The following is a 22,623-nucleotide window of genomic DNA, read 5'->3' on the forward strand; positions in this document are numbered from 1 at the left end:
CCAAAACCAAAACTAGAAATGTGTTTTTCATCCCAGCAACGTGAACACGCTTGGCATAGATTCTAATTGTCGCTTCTTTGCATTAAGCTTGGATTTATTTTAGCGCCTGTAAACTTTAATATCAACAATGGGTTAAATTCAGAAACAATGGCGGGGAGACGTGCCAGTTTGGGTCACTTGATCCTCATGTCAAAGACGATCAAAGTCATGTTCGTTGGGGATTTTGTCAGGCATGCTACTTTTCCGGTAATTGCCGGAAATCCGATAAAGCCGTTTCCAAAATCCGGTAAAGTCAAATTTATTCCGGTGAAGTTGAAAAATTTCCGCAAAAACGATCCATGTGAATATCGCGCAACGCGACCGGGCGCCGGTCTCAATGAAGCCAGCGCACAGTAGTGTTGTTTTCACCAGTTTGGAGGTGTGTTGAATGGTGGTGGGGGTAAGCTAAAATGAGATTTTTAACAAGATCACAACACTATAACAGCCCTGAAAATGATGCCCAGAATGCACCAGATTGCACAGATTTTAACCGTTTTTTGAAAAAAATTCCGGGGGGGCATGCCCCCGGACCCCCCTAGTTGGCTCGCCTGCTTTGCAGGCTCAGGCTTGTGGCCGGCTTCGCCACTGGCACTGCGCGCTCCTTTCATGTAAAACCATTTTTGACCTGTAGCATTCCTTTTCAAGGCCATGAAACCAGGCGATGGTGTACCTCAAATTGTATGGTAAAGTTGAAAATAAAGAACCCATCACACATACATGTACTTAAATTTCAATCCACCCAATAGTTTTTGAGAAAATGGGTTTACAAGCTTTAGCTCTGGAAATGTGAAATTGTGCAAGTATATATTCATGTGTGTGAGTGAGGGTGTGGGAGTTGAATGTGTGAGTGTAGAGAGAGAGAGAGAGAGAGAGAGAGAGAGAGAGAGAGAGAGAGAGAAAAAAAACCCAATGAAAACAACATTCTTGTTACTGATTACAAATCATGATATGTATTTCTATGTGTGTATAAAAGAGAATTAAAAAAATAATAACAAAAAAGTGCAACAGTTCTCACTTTGTGTTGAATAAACAATAGATCCAGAGGAGCGAATTACTGTGTGGTTGTGTTTACTTTGACACGTGCTTTCTGTACATGCAACTTTTACCGTGACCGTGATTTGCCACTGGTGTTCGTGATCGTGAAAACAAAAATCAAGGTAACTGTGATCGTGAAAGCTAAAATTTCCCTTCCCGTGATCGTGATGATACCCCCCCTTTGGGGCCCTCACAAGAGATTCTGGAGTCAAAATAGGATTTTATTTCATGTAAAAGCATAAAATGTTAATATCAAACAACTGATCAAGAAATCTGAATTTTTTTCAGTAAAAACAGTCATGTTTTACTTATATGAACATGAGTATTAGAAGTATGAGGTAAACATTGTACATACATGTACAATGTTCAGCAAATTGAGCTGGAAACAGGTTGCATAATGAATTAATTCCTTTTACGCCCAAGTGAATCACTGGTGGAAAGCCACCATCAATGTCCCAATCATATCAAAATTATTGAAAAGAGCTAGAAATAATTGTCTAGTTCTTTTTGTTTGCATTCAAAAAGGAATGAAACACAAGAGTATGTCTGACAAGATGTATTTTCTTGTAAAATATGTTTGTCTTGGATCAGTTAAAAGAAATGTGTACACAAAATAACACTGAACAAGTTGTTCTGTTTCACATCAAATCCAACCATGCCTTGTCTTGGTCACATCAAAATTCAAATACCTGACTGCAGTAGTGAGTTGAATTATTAATTTTATATTTGTTTGCATTCAAAAAGGAATAAATATACAAAAGTATATCTGACAAGTTGTAGGTTCTTGGAAAATATCTTTTACACTAATGGCTTTTACAAACTGTATTCATAAAAAAATACAAAAGTATATCTGACAAGGTGTTGGTTCTTGTAAAATACCTTTTACACTAATGGCTTTTACAAACTGTATTCATAAAAAAATACAAAAGTATATCTGACAAGGTGTTGGTTCTTGTAAAATATGTTTTACACTAATGGCTTTTACACAATACATTCATCAAAAAATTACCACTGTGCGCAGGCTGTTGAGTTTTGGAATGTGTCCATGTGGCAGGATAGTCTTATCTCATGTAAACGCCTGGACAGACCTCACACGGTGGACTGATTTCAACCGTTCCACTGAGACACACATGCAGTAAAAACCTTCATTATTCTCAAAAGACAAAAAATCAGCTCTTGCGTTTGAAGAAGGAGTCAATAGCCCTCTGTTTCCCGCTGGTCGGATCTGCGCGTTTCCTTTTCACACCCTGTCGAACATCACCAAATAAAATGTGCTTAACAATTTAAAAACTAACAAAAAAACACAGATGCAAGCAAAGGAGCCCCCCCCACCCAAAAAAAAAAAATTGGAAAAAAATTGAAAAAGGAAAAAAAAAGGACATCTTTATATACACCTGCCACTTCTTTTCAAAACCTTTGTCTCTGCCCTTTTCATTCACCTACTTTTGTTATTTTTAGTAAGATAGCGTAGGAGTACAAGTCACTGACCTTACATTAAAGTTTAATCTTTGATTGGGTTTTAAATCAGATGCAAAATATGTGTGTGATGGTGTGACAAATTACCTGTTACACCTGCTGGATGTAATCTTACAAAACATAAACAGGTAACAGGAAGATGCAAAACTGTTTTTTCTCTCATCTTTTTGTAAAAATGTGGGTATTTGGCTTACCTTGGATATTGTGTTCCCATCAGAGCATAACTTGAAAACCTGAAAGGGAAAAGCAAGACAGTCAGCTTGTTTACAGGGGTGGGACTCTCTTGTGGTGAAAAAAGAGGAAATCACCCAATTTTTTTAAAATGGTACATTAACATCTGTGCAATCTGGTGCATTCTGAGACTAAAATTCAACTCGTAAAAAAGAGATTCTCCTCACTCCCCTCCCCCCCCCCCCCCTTCCAAAAAAACCCAACAACCCACTTTCACACAACAATGGTAACATTGTAATGGTGCATACTTACGTAATGAACCATGTATCCATAATCCAATACTGGTAATAGTATGATTCAATGCATTGAAACTCAAAATGACTATTAGTTATCAGGAGTTTTTAGTCAGCACAATTTAACTCGCAAGCCTCCAGTGTTCTGTTCCATCTTCACTTCTCTCCATATCATTCAGTCAAGAAGTTATAGATACTGTGATGAAATGGGATGCGGAAAAATAGATTACTCCAGCGGAATTCGTAAGTTGTGTCCGCGGATTCGCGGAAAAGTCCCACCCCTGTTGTTAACAGTTCTGCCCAAGTGTGTGAAGAATCTTTCAAGAAAGAAACATCTGTAAGAGGGACTGAAAGAAATTAGAACAACAGCAGATCAGAAATGAAGAAAACAGACCGCGGAGAGTGATAAGGCACCTTGTACACAGAGGATAAAAACATCTTTTTTTAATTGTGAAACGGTCTTGTTATACATGTACTACACTAAATGCAAACAGCTTTGTATGTATTCATCCCCGGTCTCGAATAGCAGCTAGCATCTGCTGAAGGGACATTAAAACGCAAAAACCAACCAACCAACCATCCCATGCCCCAGCAAATGTAAATTTAGTATTTCATTTTGTACAAGTACACATTTATAAAGGAATAACAGGTCATATCTAGGGCAAAGTCTGTTTGGAACCCCCTTAAAACACCTGACCAATCTTACACGTTAGAAATTTAAAGTCCTTTCTCTAAGACAAAATACACACATTCTTCACCAGAACTCTCAGTTTAAAGACATATGACACAGATTGACCAAAAAAATCGACTTCACAAATAGTTTGCTTATGATTTACTTGTGATGTTTTCAAAACACATGTGAAAAAAAGAAAAAAAGACACACACAAAAAGACAAAATTAAGAACAGAACCTTTCTCATTGCAGTGGGCAAGGCAGCGGCATCCAGTTCTTCCTTGGTCAGCCATCTTGCTGGTCTTTCTGTCTCCACAGTCACATGATCTTCCGCAGCTGTCACCATGGAAACCACATAGGTCTGGTGGATGTGGGAGAAAATGTGCACCACCTGAAACGCAGACAATGTCTTTGCTATAAAAAATATGTGGGGAAAGGGAAAAGCAGTTTACAGGGGCTACCAATGACCCCTCACTCTGCGTAACACTAACACATGAAAGGAAAACAAAACTCAGGAAACAGGAGGGTGGTGGTAGTGTTGGTGGATTCTTTAATGGGGGGTTCCATTTTATTTGCATGCACTTACCTGGCCAAGGTGTGTTTTGTTCTGAACACTGCTGACATGCACTCCATGATCGCTTTCAAGCTGCTTCACAACGTCCACCTGAGTCGGACTGCTGGAACCTGTGTCAACGTCTGAACTGGGAAACTCCCATAGTCCTGCTAGCAAGCCTGCAAATGATAACAAGGTATATTACCTGTGATGTCAAACAACAGGAGGGGGGTGGGTGGGTGGGTGGGTGGTAGTGGCGGCTCCACTGTAATCGGTTTTCAAACTGTTTTTTTGTTGATACATATGAATGATGTATCTCACCAAAACCGATCACACTCTCACCCCAAGCCTAACAAACAGTCGTTATATAATCTTCCCAAGTGCAAAATGTTATCAAATGACCAGCTGGCAAAGTTACATGTAGATGTTCACCATCTCCCCCTTCCCCTGTTAAAATAATACACAAAATTACCAGTTACCCTGATCCTTGGGTCAACACACAACAACCTTACATTGCCTCCCTCCACAGACGCAGTACGGCCTATAGGACAGGAAGATTGAAAAGTTTTACACTTGATTTTCACATTTGGATGATACTGACAGAGTCGTCTCCCCTGTCCCAATTAGCCCCGGAAGTGTTAAGTGTGTATACAGTGAAACCAACGTTAAGACCGCACATTATTTCAAGACCTCCCCTGTTTTAAGACCCACATTTTCTTATGTTCTGTTCATAAGGTCTTCAAAATTTACCTCCATTTTAAGACTCCCTCCCTTATGAGACCTGATTTTCTTAGAATTTGTTTAGGTCTTAAAGGGTGGGGTTGCACGGTACGCTCAACATGAATAACAAAGGACACTCTTTTTTCTTTCGTACCTTTCTCAGGCCTCTGCAGGATGAGAAACATGCGCTGCCCGTCCTGGCAAACCTTGCACATCACACACACTGAGGCCGTCTGCTCTCTGGCTGCTTTCTTCTTGGCCTTGCGAGGGAAATTCTGCACCCCAACACTAAAGGGATCATTACAAAAATGTTAAAAAAAGCAAAGTTATTATCAGCAACACACACACGCACACACACACGCGCGCATGCACATGGATAAACAAAAACAAAACAAACAAGAAGAGCAAACGCTCGATCGAGTCACTTTCGCAGTTCTGAATATTATATGAGGCATCAGATGGACAGGAAGAAATTGCTATTCACAACACAATGAGTCACGTTCACATAAAATTTGAGCCCGGTCACTTTTATAGTTTCCGAGAAAAGCCCAACGTTAAGTTGTGTGTTGCCGAACAGAAAAGGCTAGTTATCTCCCTTGTTTTTCTGATAACGTTCGTAAAAGGCTACAGATGTAAATACTTTGATGTAAAGAATAATCCTACAAAGTTTCAATCACATCCGATGAACTTTGTCAAAGATATAAAATGTCTAATTTTTCCTTTGACGCTGACCTGTGACCTTGAAAAAGGTCAAAGAAACCATCGTTAAAGTGTAGAGGTCATTGGAGGTCACGACTAAACAAAATATGAGCCCGATCGCTTTGATAGTTTCCGAGAAAAGTCCAACGTTAAGGTGGTGTCTACGGACGGCCGGCCGGACGGCCGGCCGGACAGACTAACACTGACCGATTACATAGTCACTTTTTCTCAAGTGACTCAAAAATAAAATGCAGCACAAAGAAAATTTTTGAATTTTAAAGAAAAAGTCCTTAAAAAATTAATACAGTAAGGGCAAAGTCTTTGGTAGCTCAGGTTTTCACAATTTCATCTTCCTTTGCGGTTTGCACATTTTATTCAATTCTTTTCTTATAAGGTCTAACCAGACATATTGATTGCAGCTGCTTTCTATTAAACATTCTGCAAAAATAAATCGGACTGTTTTCTATTACAGTTTACACATTTTGCAAAATAAATCAGACCGTTTTCTATTACAGTATACACATTTTGCAAAATAAATCAGACCGTTTTCTATTAAAGTTTACACATTTTGCAAAATAAATTAATCAGGGCAAAAATAATTTGCAATTGCATTGCAGGACATTTGCGAGTAAATGTGAATAAATCAACTTGTCTTCTTTGTCAACTGTATAGCTAATTTTTCTATGTTTAGTGTTGACAAGAGTTTTGTTTTGCTAAGAAAGCCATAAACTGTTCACAGACACAGACACAAAACAATCGTGTGCACTTTTCCCATTAGATGTTAGTTACCTTTTGTCCCAGGTATCATCAGCAGGGAGACATAACTGACAGCTTTCTGCCACTGAAAGTATACCAGTCACTTCTATCAGGGGGTAAGCTTAGCTATAACCACACTCACATGTGCATGCACATCAAACTCACAAGCACACACATGCACGCGTGCACACACATGCACGCGCACACACACTCATACACACACACACACACTCATACACACACACCCACACGCTCACACACAATCACACACACACACACATACACAAGCAACGACACGTCATTGTGTGACTGTGTGGCACATTTTACAGACACTTTTAACGCACTGAGTTTCCCATGAGCATAAATGCTATATGTGTCAGCAGTCAGGTGAGAAAGTTTGACGAACAAAATGTTGTACTTACATTTCTGCGCAGTTAACTTTTGGAGAAAAGAGTAAGGCCCTACCAGTGCATTAAAACGCTGAAATTAACAAAACCTTGAAAGCATAACATTCACCCAGGGACCTATATTTAGATAGGTCTATGATTCACCCAATGACAAATTAATCATGCAAAAAAGGAAGGATAAAAAACTTACAGCATTCAATATCTGGGATAGGTGGTTGTGTCTCTGATGCTTGTGAAACCAGGCGGCTTGCGTTTTCCTTTTTCTCACTTTCAACCTACAATGAAGCCCATTTTGGAAATGAGTAATACACTCCTTTTTCCACAAATTAACAGCATATTAATATAAAATATGATTCATTTTACTTTCATTATGAGTTTTTAAAAATTGGGGTGTAACGCCAGCACAGTGGTAAACTTTAAAATCTGTTTAAAAAATCTCAAGAAATGCAGTCTTTAAAGTGAGTGTTAAAATAGTTGTTCAATTAGAGGATATAAACAGAAATTCTCAGAAAGTAGTGTTTTATACAGTAGAAGCCTTAAAAGCAAACAGTTTTTTAAGGGGAAGGGGTGGTCACTGAACATGTGTGTCATGATAAAAAAACAAAACAGGCATGACTAAAACATGACAGGCATGAAAACATGACTGAAACATGGCAGACATGACAGATATGACTAAAACATGATTGAAACATGACTAAAACAAGACAGATATGACTGAAACATGACAGGCAAGACTAAAATGTGACTGAAACATGTGCAAACTATCCTCTGCTAGCCAAAACAATTTCCCTTCCAAACACAAGAAAGCTCACACCTTTGCATACGCTTTGCACACTTTGTTCAGCGGACAAGCAGAGCACTGTGGAGTTTTTGGGGTACATACGGTGGCCCCCAGTTCCATGAGTGCCTGGTTCAAATCCCCTGGTCGGTCACAGTCTGCTAAGCTGTCTGCCAGCTTCCTGCAAAAAGAATCAGATTTTTTTTTTTTTTTTTTTACAAAGAGAGCAAACCGACGCGACGTCATGAAATTTTGGCGTACCTAGATGCTTTGTGATTTTCTTTTTGTGCTTTAGACTTAGTAAATCCTTCTCCATGAGAAATGATCTCTCAAATACAATGGACAATAAATAACATGATTTAACATTCTTTCATCTTTCTATCCATACCGGGTACAAATATAAACTCTATTTCATTGAGAAAAAAAAATCTATTTGGCCTTCTCCTGAAAAGCTGTCTAGAACGAGTTATGCCAACATTCCAAGACGATGCCGAAACCCTCCACTGAATCGTGGTGGTTGGAGAGGGGGCTTGTTGGTGAGGAGCGATATGGCCGAGAAGTATCAGCTGGCCAGCCTCACACTACGATTACTAGGCCTCTCTTAATCTTCCGTGAAGTTAAAAAAATAAAATAAAAAAGGCCTTCTAAAGGATCCCTTTATCATTTTTTTGCACTGACTGAACATCAGTATTTGAATGAAAGGGCACCAAAACAATAAAATAATTTGCAATAAAAATATCACAAAATTTACATCACAGACTGAATAAACTAGACTAAAAGAAAAGTTCACTGTTTGCAGTCTGCTTACCAAAAGGCATCCATGGTTGTCTGAGCAGAGGAGTCAGCCCCAATCATTCTCAGTCGTGACAGCACTCTGATCACATTACCGTCGACAACACCGGTTTTCTGCACAGAACGGACAATTATTTAACATACATTGTGCATCTCATCACATGGAGACATTGAACCATAACGACACAGGATTAAAAAACCCAATTGGATTTGCCTTATTTGAGCCATGTGACATCAGAAGCTAACTAAAACTCATATTTAGACGGCTGGCAGAGACTACAAAAAAGTGCACATTTGTTTGCATTTAAACATACAAAATAAAAGGATTTCTAACTAAAATGGAACGATACATAAATGTCTTTTTAATAAAAAAGATATTTGTAATGGTGCCCAAAATATTACAATCTACACAGATTTCGACAGAAACTGTTCACCTCGACCGCTAGCATGGTCTTGTAGAACAAATATCGTTTTAATCTGTGTAAAATCTTATAATTTGGTCACCAATACACATAACTTACAATACATATAATAAAGACATTTATATGGATGTCTTTGGCGTCGGCTAAACGACAAAACTTCCTTCAAATAGGTGAAGATTTTACAGTCATTCACCTGATCTGTCATGGAGGAAGAAACACTGGTTTGGCCGGAAAACGGGGAACCAAACATTCTTCATTCATTTGTTTGTATACCTTACACATTCACAAAGTTACAATTAACAGCATATTACTTATTAGCATACCTGTCCAAAGGCAATGGAGGCAATAGCACCTGCTGTGTACCTGCCAACACCTGGCAGCTCTTTCTGCAGGTCTGTGCATGAGCTGGGCATCACTCCTTGCAGCTCTGAGACTACCTGCAAACACACACACACAAATGTACACACAGACACACACCCATGCACACACACACAGATTCACACACACACACACACACACACACGCACAAATCACAAACAAAGTTCAGAAAAGAAATGAGAAATTCTGTCCTTGCATTATGTAAAGTACATGTAACTACAAGCTACCATAGATGTTGTTTGGCATTGGCCAAAGCGGCCACATTTCTTTCAAATTGAATAAACCTTTGCCTTCCTTTTGGGAGATCTGATGATTTGTTTTTCACAGAGGGGGAAAAGTGATGAAAAGCATATATTTTCCCATGCACAAAGCTAGCAATAAACAAAGTTTAATCACAGTTTACCAAACTCCAAATCATGGAAAGGAAAAAGAAGAATTCTGCATTACCTTCTGAGCTCCCTCGTGCAGTCGTTTTCCTCGTGAGTAATACCCCAGCCCTGACCACATTTCATTCACCTCCTAAAAAACACAGGAAAAAAAATTCAACTTACGATAGTTTTCCATCAGACTTTATAACTGTCAATCTGGAAGCTGAATCAGTGACTGTTTCTGCCATTTTTAATTTGTTTAATTTTTTATTTCAAAAATAAAATTTTTTGAATAGTGTCATACAAAACAAGTCAGAATATTTAATTAAGTCAGGGCGTAGTTCCTAATCAACTCAGAGGGAGTATGTCACCTGCCAAGAGAAGAGCAACCGTTTCAGATTCACTCAGTGGGACAGTGAGCCTCACCTCCTCGCTAAATCTGGTTAATAATTGCCCAAGTCAACCTACATACACACACACAGTCTTTCGGATGAGACGAAAAACCGAGGTCCCGTGTACACTACATTGGGGTGTGCACGTTAAAGATCCCACGATTGACAAGAGGGTCTTTCCTGGCAAAATTGTATAGACATATATAAAAAAATGTCCACCAAATACCCGTGTGACTTGGAATAATAGGCCGTGAAAGTATATACTCGCCTAACACGCTTGAGATTTACTGGCCGATGTGAATGCGTGATATATTGTGTAAAAAATTCCATCTCACACGGCATATTGTAAACGCCATGAGCCTCCCTCTGGGAGGGTATGTGCGTAGAAATACTCACTATAATAATAATAATACACAGAATTAACATACCTCTAACTTTGCCTTGGACAGCTCTAGCAAATTGGGCCATTTCTGGAGAAGAAAAAGAAGTGGGAGTGCAGTGGTGTGTACACATTCAGCAATTCTAAACAAAACAAAATAATGCAATGTACAACTACAAATCTACAATGAGCACAATTAACAACTCATGCTATTTCAAATAACACAGTTTAAAAAAAACACACACAAAAAACAAACTTTAACAATGACTTGGCCAAATCAGCTGAGTAAACATTTTGTTAAGTGACCTAAAATCCCTGATTAACTAACAGAGTAACTCGCTGAAACTATGCACATTTTTTTCAACAATGAGCAATATAGATTTTCCAAAAATTGCCCAACCTGTATATCTATCAACAGCTCAAACACGTACCAGTAAGGCCAAAAAAACAAAGGTCTGTTTACGGTAACATAGGCCAAAAAAATAGGGTCGGTAGGTCGGGATTTTTTTTCTTTTTTTTTTCTCCAAAAAATCATATTTTTACTTTTTTTTTCCCCAAATGCCAAAAAAAAGTCTAGGGTCGCGCGAAAAAAATAGGGTCGGTCGGGTTACCATAACCAGACTATTTTTTTTTGGGGGCCTAACAGTTACATTTCTACATAATGTACATGTACTTGAGTTCATGAAATTCGAAAGCAGAATATCTTTTATCTCATTTTGAAGAATCTTTGACAATTCAAACCCCAAAACAGAGCTGTTGCAGCTACTTGTCATTTACTTGAGGCATAATGTGTCACTATACAAAAAAACTGACTCCCAACAAAATATACAAATGCCGCTCATACCAAAACCAGAACAAAACCCGATGTACTGATCCGTAGAAAACAACTACAGTCGAACTTGTCTACAACAGCCACCCAAGGAACCGATCTTCTTCTTCTTCGTTCATGGGCTTAGACTCCCACGTTCACTCATGTTCTTAGCACGAGTGGATTTTTACGTGTATGACCATTTTTACCCCCGCCATTCAGGCAGCATACGCCAATTTCGAGGGAGGCATGCTGGGTATTTTTGTGTTTCTATAACCCACCGAACTCTGACATGGATTACAAGATCACTTCCGTGCGAGGGACCGATCAAAAGAAGGGGGTGTTATTGACAGGTGGTCATTATGGAAAGGTGAATTTTACAAATGTGACAGGGGAGGCTACCGCTCCTTTCACAGCAGACTCTGCACCCGAGTTGTTGGCCTTTAAGTCAACACCGGTTGATTGTGGAATTCTGTGATGGGGTCTGGTGGTTTCCGGTTGTCTGTATGTTCATGGAAACCTTCGGGTTTGCATAACAGTTTTTATAGGGCTAAGAAATTAGCCCTAACATTTTCAATCCTGTTTGATTGCACTTCGCTTCCCGAGGTGATCGTAGTGTTTCGGCACTCGGTTACACAAAAGAGAAACTCCTCTTGCATCCTCCAGAGTGGTCTTTATGGGTAGGTGGTTGCAAGGGCAGGTTTGACTGCAGTGGTGAGTTATAGTGCTCAACTATTTTAGACTTACTGTCATCCATCTGTTGTAGTAATCAATCACTGTGGCAACCTGGGTCTGCTGCAACATGATCTCCGACACCCACACTGACATAAGATTAAGAGCATAAATTATTCATTATTTCATCAGGTTAGAAGAAAATGCAGTCATTTGCTTTAGATCATGATAAAGTTCAGCAACAAATGTCTTTTGTGTGAAAAAAATAAAAGAATTAACAACATTATCATTCATAAACTGAAATAATTATTGCTAAAATAAACAACACCTATGGCTATATCATACAAGTATCTACTTCAAACTCAAAGATTTGTGAATTTTGTGACTAAAATGTGATCAATTAAGGCTTGCTTTGGGTCCACATTGTTGACATTAAAAAAGAAACAGCTATCAAGGTATTTTTATAAAGAGAAGATTTGCATCACATACTTTCCTCATTTAAATTACATTGAAACACCAGTTTGAACTGTTTCAGACTTTTTGTTCACAATTACAATTGAACAATAAACTTAAAATATAAATGTTTGTTTTTCTTTCAATAAAAAAGAAGGTAATGGCATCAAATACTGTCCTCGTTGAACAATAACAGTAACACTCGCATTTTAACTCAATGTCTCCCAGTTACGGATATATCCACTCATATGGCTCTATCTGACCAGGTACGGATATATCCACTCAGATTGTTAGCTTAATTCAGTCGCTTCCTTAACGTCGATCTAACGCCTGCATTTCAGCGTGTTGATACACAGTTACTACACAGTTACTATAATTCTGAGTGACTTGCTGCAGCACAGCTGGTCTCGGCTAAAAAAACCTTGGTCAACATAGGTGGGCTGCAAAGTGTTAAGCCACGTACCCCTTCAAAGGAGGGTTCCACTGAACAGAAACAGCTTACCTCCATAAGCCCTTCGGTTGATATCACTGACTTTACTCTGGGCAAAAAGACAAATTCAGAAGTGAACAGAAGGCAAACAGTGAACAATCAGCAAACAGTAATAAACATAGTCTCGACATTCACATTACAATGTGTACATCCGACTACAAACTGTACTTTAATAATACATGTATTGTAACTGGGTGCACAAAGCACAAGATTTACCTTTGGGGGCAAAGCTATAGTCAAACAATTGAGATTTTAAAGCTAAGTTAATAATCCTACAACTATAACAACTACAATGGGTACGGAAGGTTCCCAAGAGCATACAAGGTGACAACAGCAGCCAGACCCCATTACAAACAGCTACTCCACATCTCACCGGTGTGCTTGTCTACTGAACTGACGTACCAAAAATACTGAGCTACTATAAATAGCTCACGCTTTGGCATAGGGCAAAAATGTCAAATTATGACATAACCAAGGAGTACTGTATCAAAGCTTGATAGAGAGCTCCTTGGACATAACCCATATTTGGTCCTGAAGAGGCGAAATATTTAGCCTGTAGGACATGAAGCATTCTCTTTCCCAGAGCAGCTGCCTGTGAGTGTGACAAGGGGGACTACTGCGTCACCATGTAATATTATTATTGCAGTGTTGTTCCGACTCCCAGGCATTGGTCTTTGGTTATTTACGCATACCTTCTTGTTCCGACCCTAGGTCAGTCGAATGACTGGAGTTTTAATGCAAGGGATGTCTTTTGACACAATTTGTTTGTGGCCAAGGCATTTTGACTAATATATTTTGAATCCAGGTTTGTTTGTTTGTTTGTTTGCTTAACGCCCAGCCGACCACGAAGGGCCATATCAGGGCGGTGCTGCTTTGACATATAACGTGCGCCACACACAAGACAGAACTCGCAGCACAGGCTTCATGTCTCACCCAGTCACATTATTCTGACACCGGACCAACCAGTCCTAGCACTAACCCCATAATGCCAGACGCCAGGCGGAGCAGCCACTAGATTGCCAATTTTAAAGTCTTAGGTATGACCCGGCCGGGGTTCGAACCCACGACCTCCCGATCACGGGGCGGACGCCTTACCACTAGGCCAACCGTGCCGATTTGAATCCAGGTCCATCTGACCTATTATATTAGCCAGATCTAGATGTGGCACTTTTCAGCACGTGTACGAGAACGTGTATGGGTAACGTCATCAAATCTAGTTTTTGGTGGGAGCAAAACAACGAATGATTTGGAACATTGGAGAAAAAACGTGAGTCACGGGTGATGCAATATCTACACGTACACGTACAGGTCTTTGCTACACGTTCGATCATCTAGAACACTGTATTGTCTTTTGTGCCTGGGAACAAAACTGTTGACAGATTTACTTGCATGAAAGACAGGAAATTAAAGTGTCACTTGCGCATGAGACCTGAGAGTTATAACTTTCGGTTTTTGTGGCTTTAAACCCATTGTATCTGTTACACGGCACTTGAGATTGCCACAAGTTCTCAAACGTCGTATAGTTGTGTTCTTTTATTCTACGTCGCCCGTCTTCGCAGCAACAGAAAACAACTCGTCAAATTGAGTTCGAGGATTTATTCAGCATTCAATACATACAACTGCACATCTAGCAGAACTCGAATAGAAGCTTTTTTAACATTCAAATCGCGCTGGCATATATAGTAAATACTCAATCTCGAGAATATTCCAGACCGAACATGATACAACTACATTATACGAGCCGTGCATGGACTAAACTAGCGACATTCTCTATGACGTACATCAAAAGCGCCGACGCACTTAATCCGAACGAACGCCACGAACTCACACTACAAACAGCGTGATAAACAACTTGTTTTGACAGGACTAGAAAGTTCACCTGCATTCTCGTCCAAGCATAAATATTGTGTTTACAAAATATAATATCGGTACTTTCCCACAAAGTACAAATAAGTCAACTACATTCAACACACAAAACTGAACCAAAGCTCAGCAACGGTAGCGTTTCCTAACATTACCCCCAACACCAGAAGAAATTTACCTAATTTCTTTCAATCATTGAAACGCTACCTGTACACATATTATGTATACATAACAGATTGAAAACCAGGTATGTACATTAGTCTGTTGGAGAGTGAACACAGTTTTAATCACATACTCGGCTGAGAAAATCTGCTCCAACATTGTCTGAACCCTTAATCGATTCCACTCGCATATCAAAGTTCTGCAAGTACATCACCCACCTCATGATACGATTATTCACAAACTTCGCAGAGTTCAGGTAGGTGAGGGGTTTGTGATCAGTCTGAAGCACGAATTTCACCCCTTGGAGGTAGAGTTCAAATTTCTTGATTCCCCACACGATGGCTAAACACTCTTTCTCCATGGTCGAGTAGTTCTTCTCGGCTCCTGACAGCTTCTTGCTGGCATAGCTGACCGGAAACGGTTTACCTCCATGTTCTTGCATCAGCATGGCGCCGATCCCTTCGTCCGATGCGTCTGTACGCAAGATGAACTCTTTGGCAGTATCAGGAAGGCGTAGCACCGGGACATCAGGTCGCGCACGGTCTGGTATGCCTTCTCCTGAGCTGGTCCCCAGAGTATTCGGTTGGGGCATCCTTTTCGGGTCATGTCCGACAAAGGCGCCGTTATGGCGGCGAAGTTTGGAATGAACTCTCTGTAGTACCCAGCAAATCCAAGGAAGGATCGCACCTGCTTCTTGGTTTCAGGACGTGGCGCATTGAGGATCTTGGTGACGTTTTCCAACAAAAGCCCCTTTTGACCTTCCTTCAGTGAATGACCTATGAAGTCAACGTTGTCGGTCCCCAAAATGCACTTGCTGGGTCTCACGGTCAGATTGGCTTTTGTCAGGCGGGAAAACAGTTCCCTCAAAGTCTCCAGATGCTCTGCGAAGGTCTCCGTGTGGACTAGCAGATCATCCCAGTAGTACACAACATTCTTCATTCCTTTGAGCATTTTTCGCATTCCCCTCTTCAGGGTAGCACCACTGTTCACCATGCCAAAAGGCATCCGCAGGCACTCATACGTTCCGTCTGGAGTTGCAAAGGCGGTCTTTGGTATGTCCTCTTCGCGCACAGGAATCTGCCAATATCCCTTGCTGAGATCGATCTTTGAGAAGATCTTACTGCCGGTTAACTGTCGGAATAGATCAGTTGCCGTCGGCATTGGTTCAGGGTCAAACACGGTGATCTTATTCACTTTCCTGAAGTCAATGCATACCCTGTTTGTGCCGTCCTTCTTCTTGACCACAACAACGGGAGATGAGTAAGGGGATGATGACTCACGGATGACCCCCATCTTCAACATGTTGTCGATGTCCTTCTTCAAGGATTCCCGAGCCTGAAACGGGATAGGGTATGGTTTTGAGCGAACAGGAACGTCAGATGTGAGGTGGACTTCATGTTCGACCAAGGACGTAGAGCCTGGAACATCAGAGAACCTATGGGTGAAGTCGCCCATAAAATCATGCAGCTCCTTCTGCTGATCTTCTGTCAGGTCAGGTCCTAGCTTGACGTCATCCACTCCCTCTTTCTTGTGGAGGTCTCCCAACTCCAGTAGTTCCTCACCATCGAATTCGTCTAGTTCGGCTGGTTCTTCCACACTTGCTGCGACCTGTACTGCTTCCGGAGGTCTCTCCACATACAGTTTCAGGAGGTTAGCGTGGTAGATCTTGGACTTCTTGCCGACATTCACCTTGTAGTCGTTGATCCCTACCACAGCCTCAACCTCGTATGGGCCTTTCCACTGCATCAGTAGTTTGTTGTGATCAGTGGGGAGCAGTATCAGCACTTTGTTACCTGGTGTAAACTTCCTGTTTACGGCTTTGCGGTCGTAGTAGTGCTTTCCACTATCCTGAGACTTTCTCAAGTTTTCTCTCGCAATCTCGAGAGTCTCCTCCAGTTTCTCTCGCAACTCGAACACGTACTGGTAACTGTTCTTCACTTCAGGTGTGTCCACATCTTTTGTCCACAATTCCTTTAGTATTTGCATCGGGCCTCTCACGGTCCGCCCGTACATCAGCTCGAACGGGGAGAATCCAGTGGACTCTTGTGGCACCTCCCTGTATGCAAATAGCAAGGCGTTGATGTAGCGATGCCACTGCCTTGGCTGCTCACTGCATAGTTTCTTCAGCGTGGACTTCAGCGTCGCATTGAATTTTTCGACCAGCCCATTGCACATCGGGTGATAGGGTGTCGTAGTCAAGTGACGAATGCTCAGCAGCCTGTTGACCTCTTCCATGCATTCAGAGACAAACTGTGTCCCCAGGTCTGTGAAGATCTCTTCAGGAACCCCAATTCTGCTGAAAATGTCCACAAGTGCCTCGGCAACAGTCTCGGTGTCAATTTTCTTCAGAGGCACGGCTTCTGGGTACCTGGTTGCATAGTCTACCAGGGTCAGTACCCAACGATGACCCTCTTCACTTGGCGGTTTGATCTCGCCGATGAGGTCAATGGCCACCCTCTTGAAAGGTCGGTCGATCAAAGGCATCTTCTGCAACGGCACTTTCGGGACCCTTCCTCGAGGTATGGTTTTCTGGCAAATATCGCACGATCGGCAGAATCGAGTCACATCTGCATGCAGTCCTGGCCAGTAAAACGCAGCCTGGATTCTGTCCGATGTCTTCTTGACACCCAGGTGACCTCCCATAATAGAGTCGTGGGCCACCTCCATCACCTGGCGCCTAAGTGGTTGAGGCACCAGAACTTGACGTAATGGCTTCCCACCGTTGACTCTCGGGTGCTGGAACACTCTGTACAGAATCTTGGCCTTCACTTCAAATTGCACAGTGCCTTCGCCCTTAGTCATCTCCTTGACAGGACGACTCCTGTACTTTGTTAAGGTCGAATCAGCTTCCTGTAGCTGAATCAGCCGATCCCTGTCCACGACAGCAGTTGCAGAGCTGTTGGTGACCCTGAGTGGCGTAGTTGTTTTGTCCTTCTTCGCCTGGGCTCTGGTCGTCACAGCGCTTACAACCTGCGGCTGGTCGCGGCGATGCACAGTTGCTCTGTCATCTCGTAACAGTTCGCTGATATCTTCATTCGCGAATGGCAGTGGGTCTTCCTCCTCAACAGCAGGCTGAGCTGAGCCCATTCTCCATTCGACATCAGGGTCATCAGGACGTCTCGCACCCCCAATGTTCCCAATTAATAGATCGTACAAGGGCTTCTTCAGGCAGACGGCCTCAACTTCTCCGGTGAAGTATGGAGTATCGATCTGGATTTTTACCACTGGTGCCTTCACGCATTTGCTGTCAGCCATGAGCGTCCACTTGAAGTCACCAGTGAACTTCTCTGTTGGCACCAGATCCTCTTTGACGATGACCCCATTGCAGCCCGAATCTCTGAGAACAGTCACTTCCTGCTTCTCAACAAATCCCTTCGACACGGGCATGTTCGACACTGACACAGCTGCGCTGGCGACGACAGAGATTGACTTGCCATTGGCGAGTAGAAGCTGGCCATCAGATATACATCCTTCCACGTCCGATGGTGTAGCCACTTGCTCGGCAGCCCTTGGAAGTATGACGCTGCTCGCACATACTTGTTGGTTCGAGCCACTCGTTTGCCTCTTGTTGTCGTAATATCTCCGTCGATGTTCTTGCGCTTTGTCATTGACATGTCCGTTATTTTTCTTTTGGGGACAGTTGGCGACTCGGTGGCCCTTGGCATTGCAAAAGAAACACGTTATGTTCTGCCCTTCATTGGATGATGGTGCGGACTCAGTTTGTCCCTTGGCAGGTTGGTTTGCCTGGTTCCCGCTCTTCTGGAAAGGTTTCGATGACTTTGACGTCCCCAGGGTCCTTCCATGAGCAATGAGATAACGCTCAGCAGCATCAGTAATGTCCTTCAAACCCCGCAGTTTTTGCTCTTCCAAGCGGGTCGCCAGGTCCTTCGGGCAGGCATTAAGGAACTGCTCCTTCACGATCAAGTCCCGCAGACTCTCGTATGACTGCTCTTCACCTGATAACTCCACCCACTTCTGCAGGTATGACGACAGGCGCTCCACAAACTGGCTCGGTGTCTCTCCAGACAATGGCTGGCATTCGCGGAAGCGTTGACGGTAGCCCCTTTCAGTGAAGTTGTAGCAACGCAACAGAGCTTCCTTCAGTACATCATAGTCTCTGGCGTCATCGTTTGAGAGTCTAGTGTAGACCTCAAGTGCTGCCCCAGTCAGATGTGCGCTAAGTTGAATCGCCCAGTCGTCGCGCTGCCATCTAGCACTCTCAGCGAACCTCTCGAATCTTGCAAGGTAGCAGTCGATCTGGTCCTTCCCGTCAGCGAATGCTGGAAGTTTCGGTGCCCTGTGTAGCATTTGCTGCTGGTTATCTCTTTGGCGTGGTGCCTCGTGCTCATTTTGAACACGCACCATTTCTGTCTGAAGCTCTAAACGCTTCGTCTCCATTTCTATTTGGAGCTCTAAGCGTTTCAGCTCAATTTGCCTTTCTTCACGCTGTGCTTCTCTTTCTCTTTCTTTTTCTTCACGCTGCGCTTGTCTTTCTTCACGCTGCGCTTGTCTTTCTTCACGCTGCGCCAGCAGTCGTGTCTGGGACTCGACGAACTCCGTCAACTGCTTGCCTTTTAGTCCCAGTTCAACTCCTTTTTCCCAGAACTCAGCCATTCTGGTCTTTTCCGGTGCGTTCGTCTGTATTCTTTCACAGCCCCGAACGTAGACGAATGTAGTCTTCTAAAAGAACACAGTCTCTACTGCACCTCCGATGCTTCTCTCGTCGCTGTTCACCTTCGTAGACGCAGGCTGCCACCCCCCTCGTCTAACGTGACGGCGCACTCTGCTCACGATACGTACACGACGTACCCCAGTCGTATTTCGTAGTATTAATGCACTAGCTCCGCGACGAAGTCCGTCTCGTCCAAACGGCAGCTAACCTCTGTAATCCCGATACACTCCGGCGTCGCTCACCGTATCGAGCTGCGGCGATTACCAAACTCTTCCCACAGTCACACCGAATCCACGGTTCCGTAGTCTCAATACTGATCCCTCAGGATACACCCGATTGATGGCTACCTCCTGTGACTGTCTTGACGCTGGTCCTTGTTACTGGAAAACCCTTGGCGTTAAACGTAGATCCCGGCTTGGCCCCCAATTGTTACACGGCACTTGAGATTGCCACAAGTTCTCAAACGTCGTATAGTTGTGTTCTTTTATTCTAATGTCGCCCGTCTTCGCAGCAACAGAAAACAACTCGTCAAATTGAGTTCGAGGATTTATTCAGCATTCAATACATACAACTGCACATCTAGCAGAACTCGAATAGAAGCTTTTTTAACATTCAAATCGCGCTGGCATATATAGTAAATACTCAATCTCGAGAATATTCCAGACCGAACATGATACAACTACATTATACGAGCCGTGCATGGACTAAACTAGCGACATTCTCTATGACGTACATCAAAAGCGCCGACGCACTTAATCCGAACGAACGCCACGAACTCACACTACAAACAGCGTGATAAACAACTTGTTTTGACAGGACTAGAAAGTTCACCTGCATTCTCGTCCAAGCATAAATATTGTGTTTACAAAATATAATATCGGTACTTTCCCACAAAGTACAAATAAGTCAACTACATTCAACACACAAAACTGAACCAAAGCTCAGCAACGGTAGCGTTTCCTAACAGTATCGATTGAACATTGGTTTTTCCTTCTTAGAACCATGTGACGTCTTAGTCCAACAAAAATTCTTATTAATTTTTTAGGTGGCTAGCCAAGATTACAAAAGAGTGCATACATGTTTGTATGCGTTCCATTCTAAAAAAAATAAAATAAATTCTAACTAAAATCGATTGATACATAAGTTATTTGTATTTTTGTCCAAAATACATGTATGACATTTCACTCAGATCTCGACAGTCATTGTTCATCTCGACCGCCGGTGCAGTCTCGGAGAAACACTGACTGTCTCAATCTGTGTATATATATATACTAAATTGTCATATTTTGGTCAAAAATACAAATAACGTATAATAATAGAATAACAAGTTCCCACCTGGTGCCTCCATGGCAAGTCCCTCTTGTTGGCATCATACCACGCCAAAAGTACAGTCTGAACCAAAGACAACTCTTTCTCCGTGAAGCCGTGGAAAGGAGAATACAGTGACTTGCCCTTGTCCTCCTTCTCTCCGAGCTTGCTTCCTAAAACAGATGGAAATGACTGAAAGCATTTAATAATATTAATAATGAAAACTTCTCAAATGCCAACCACAGAATAATTCTGTGCTCTCTGCGCAGTACGTTGTTAAACTACGAATCAATACAAAAATTTATAACAAAAACAAAGGAATCAGCAACATTTAAAAAAGAAATAATCCCCTATAAAGCTGGTTTAATTTTGTCTGTCTCAGTGGGGCGGGGATGTAGCTCAGTCGGTAGCGCGCTGGATTTGTATCCAGTTGGCCGCTGTCAGCGTGAGTTCGTCCCCACGTTCGGCGAGAGATTTGTTTCTCAGAGTCAACTTTGTGTGCAGACTCTCCTCGGTGTCCGAACACCCCCGTGTGTACACACAAGCACAAGACCAAGTGCGCATGAAAAAGATCCTGTAATCCATGTCAGAGTTCGGTGGGTTATAGAAACACGAAAATACCCAGCATGCTTCCTCCGAAAACGGCGTATTGCTGCCTATATGGCGGGGTAAAAAACGGTCATACACGTAAAATTCCACTCGTGCAAAAAACACGAGTTAGTACGTGGGAGTTTCAGCCCACGAACGCAGAAGAAGAAATCTGTCTCAGTGTCTGTCTGTGTGTATGATGACGAAAGGCTCCGATTTAAAGGGGAATTTCAGATTACAGTGTATTGTTTGTTGCCGTTCGAGTCGAGTCGTGTCATAGGGTACTTTGTGAAAACCAGACTTGAAAGGATGAAGTTGTTAAAAACGGCAGAAATTTAGCCAGGGACCTATATTTAGCCCATACCGCGAATGCAGTCTCTCTCTCTCTCTACTTTTACAGATTATCTGTCTACTTTTACAGACTATCTGTATGTGTGTGGCTACAGCTAGGAGCTTAGTCGTGTACAGACAAAAAACGAGTACTGTGTGTCTGTGTGCTGTACGTGTCACTCTCAGTGGCAGTGCGTGTGTGAATCGCTGAATCGCAAGAAGACCAGCTGGAGTTGTACACTATATCCACCTTGTGTACAGTGAACTTTTAAGACTCTTTTAAATGCGCACACCCAAAAAAACGTCACGTTGATAGTCGTCGGCTTCTGTGGCGCACCCGCCAACCACCAACCCAGGCGGGTTATCCAGATCCAGATCCAGATCCTTCTTCTTCTTTCTTTAGACTGCCGCCTTCATCAAAGTGAAGATTCTGCAGACATGTGTGTCACTGTGTGTGTGTATCACGACTGTGCGTGTTGTGTGTGTGTGTGTGTGTGTGTGTGTGTGTGTGTGTACACGTGTGTGTATATGTGTGTGTGTACATCGTGTATGTACACGTGTGTATGTGTGACTGTGTGTGCGTGTTTGTTTGTGTCACTGTGTGTGTGTTCGGCTTCGGAATAGTACACAACTACACCAGTTCACTAATTATAAGAACAACATGAGACATTACCATTAGTCTTAACCTGCCTGCGATTAGTTTTCCCCTTCATGATGGCTCTTTGAAGTATCCGAGTTGAAACAGCTAGCATAGAGTCAGGATAGAGTTGCTATGCACTTAGGTCGCGCCAAAAACTTTAGTTGTGTAATGAAAGTGCCGTATAAGAATGAGTAAATTGTATTTTGTTAATCGTCCATAATCGTTTATTTATGGTACAGTACTAATCCATATTCAGGCCAATTCTAACCAGAGCCTCACTTTAATCTTCATGTTATGCTGCCATGAG

The 22,623-nt window shown here is 42.2% G+C and overlaps 1 protein-coding gene and 1 long non-coding RNA gene across 2 annotated transcripts in view; one reads left to right on the forward strand and one right to left on the reverse strand.

Moving 5' to 3' along the window:
* LOC138967290 (uncharacterized) overlaps window positions 1-5,253 on the forward strand; it is a 44,516-nt gene extending 39,263 nt beyond the window's left edge. Inside the window, exons 2-3 of the long non-coding RNA XR_011455903.1 lie at window positions 3,939-4,435; window positions 5,123-5,253. This is a non-coding gene — a long non-coding RNA (uncharacterized lncRNA). The remainder of the gene's footprint in view (window positions 1-3,938; window positions 4,436-5,122) is intronic.
* Window positions 1,403-22,463, reverse strand: LOC138967269 (adenine DNA glycosylase-like). The gene is made up of 16 exons (XM_070339798.1): window positions 22,350-22,463; window positions 20,786-20,931; window positions 12,766-12,802; window positions 11,886-11,959; window positions 10,380-10,421; window positions 9,639-9,710; window positions 9,137-9,250; window positions 8,408-8,505; window positions 7,636-7,780; window positions 7,012-7,096; window positions 6,448-6,499; window positions 5,114-5,247; window positions 4,273-4,418; window positions 3,925-4,077; window positions 2,745-2,783; window positions 1,403-2,321 (listed from the first exon to the last, which is right to left on the reverse strand). Exons 1-16 carry the CDS (start codon window positions 22,426-22,428, stop codon window positions 2,244-2,246), a joined length of 1,494 nt encoding a protein of 497 aa, XP_070195899.1. The 5' UTR covers window positions 22,429-22,463; the 3' UTR covers window positions 1,403-2,243.
* Between the last annotated feature and the right edge of the window lie 160 nt (window positions 22,464-22,623).

The sequence above is a fragment of the Littorina saxatilis genome, linkage group LG5, assembly GCF_037325665.1.
Source record: "Littorina saxatilis isolate snail1 linkage group LG5, US_GU_Lsax_2.0, whole genome shotgun sequence".
NCBI classification, from domain to species: Eukaryota; Metazoa; Mollusca; class Gastropoda; order Littorinimorpha; family Littorinidae; genus Littorina; species Littorina saxatilis.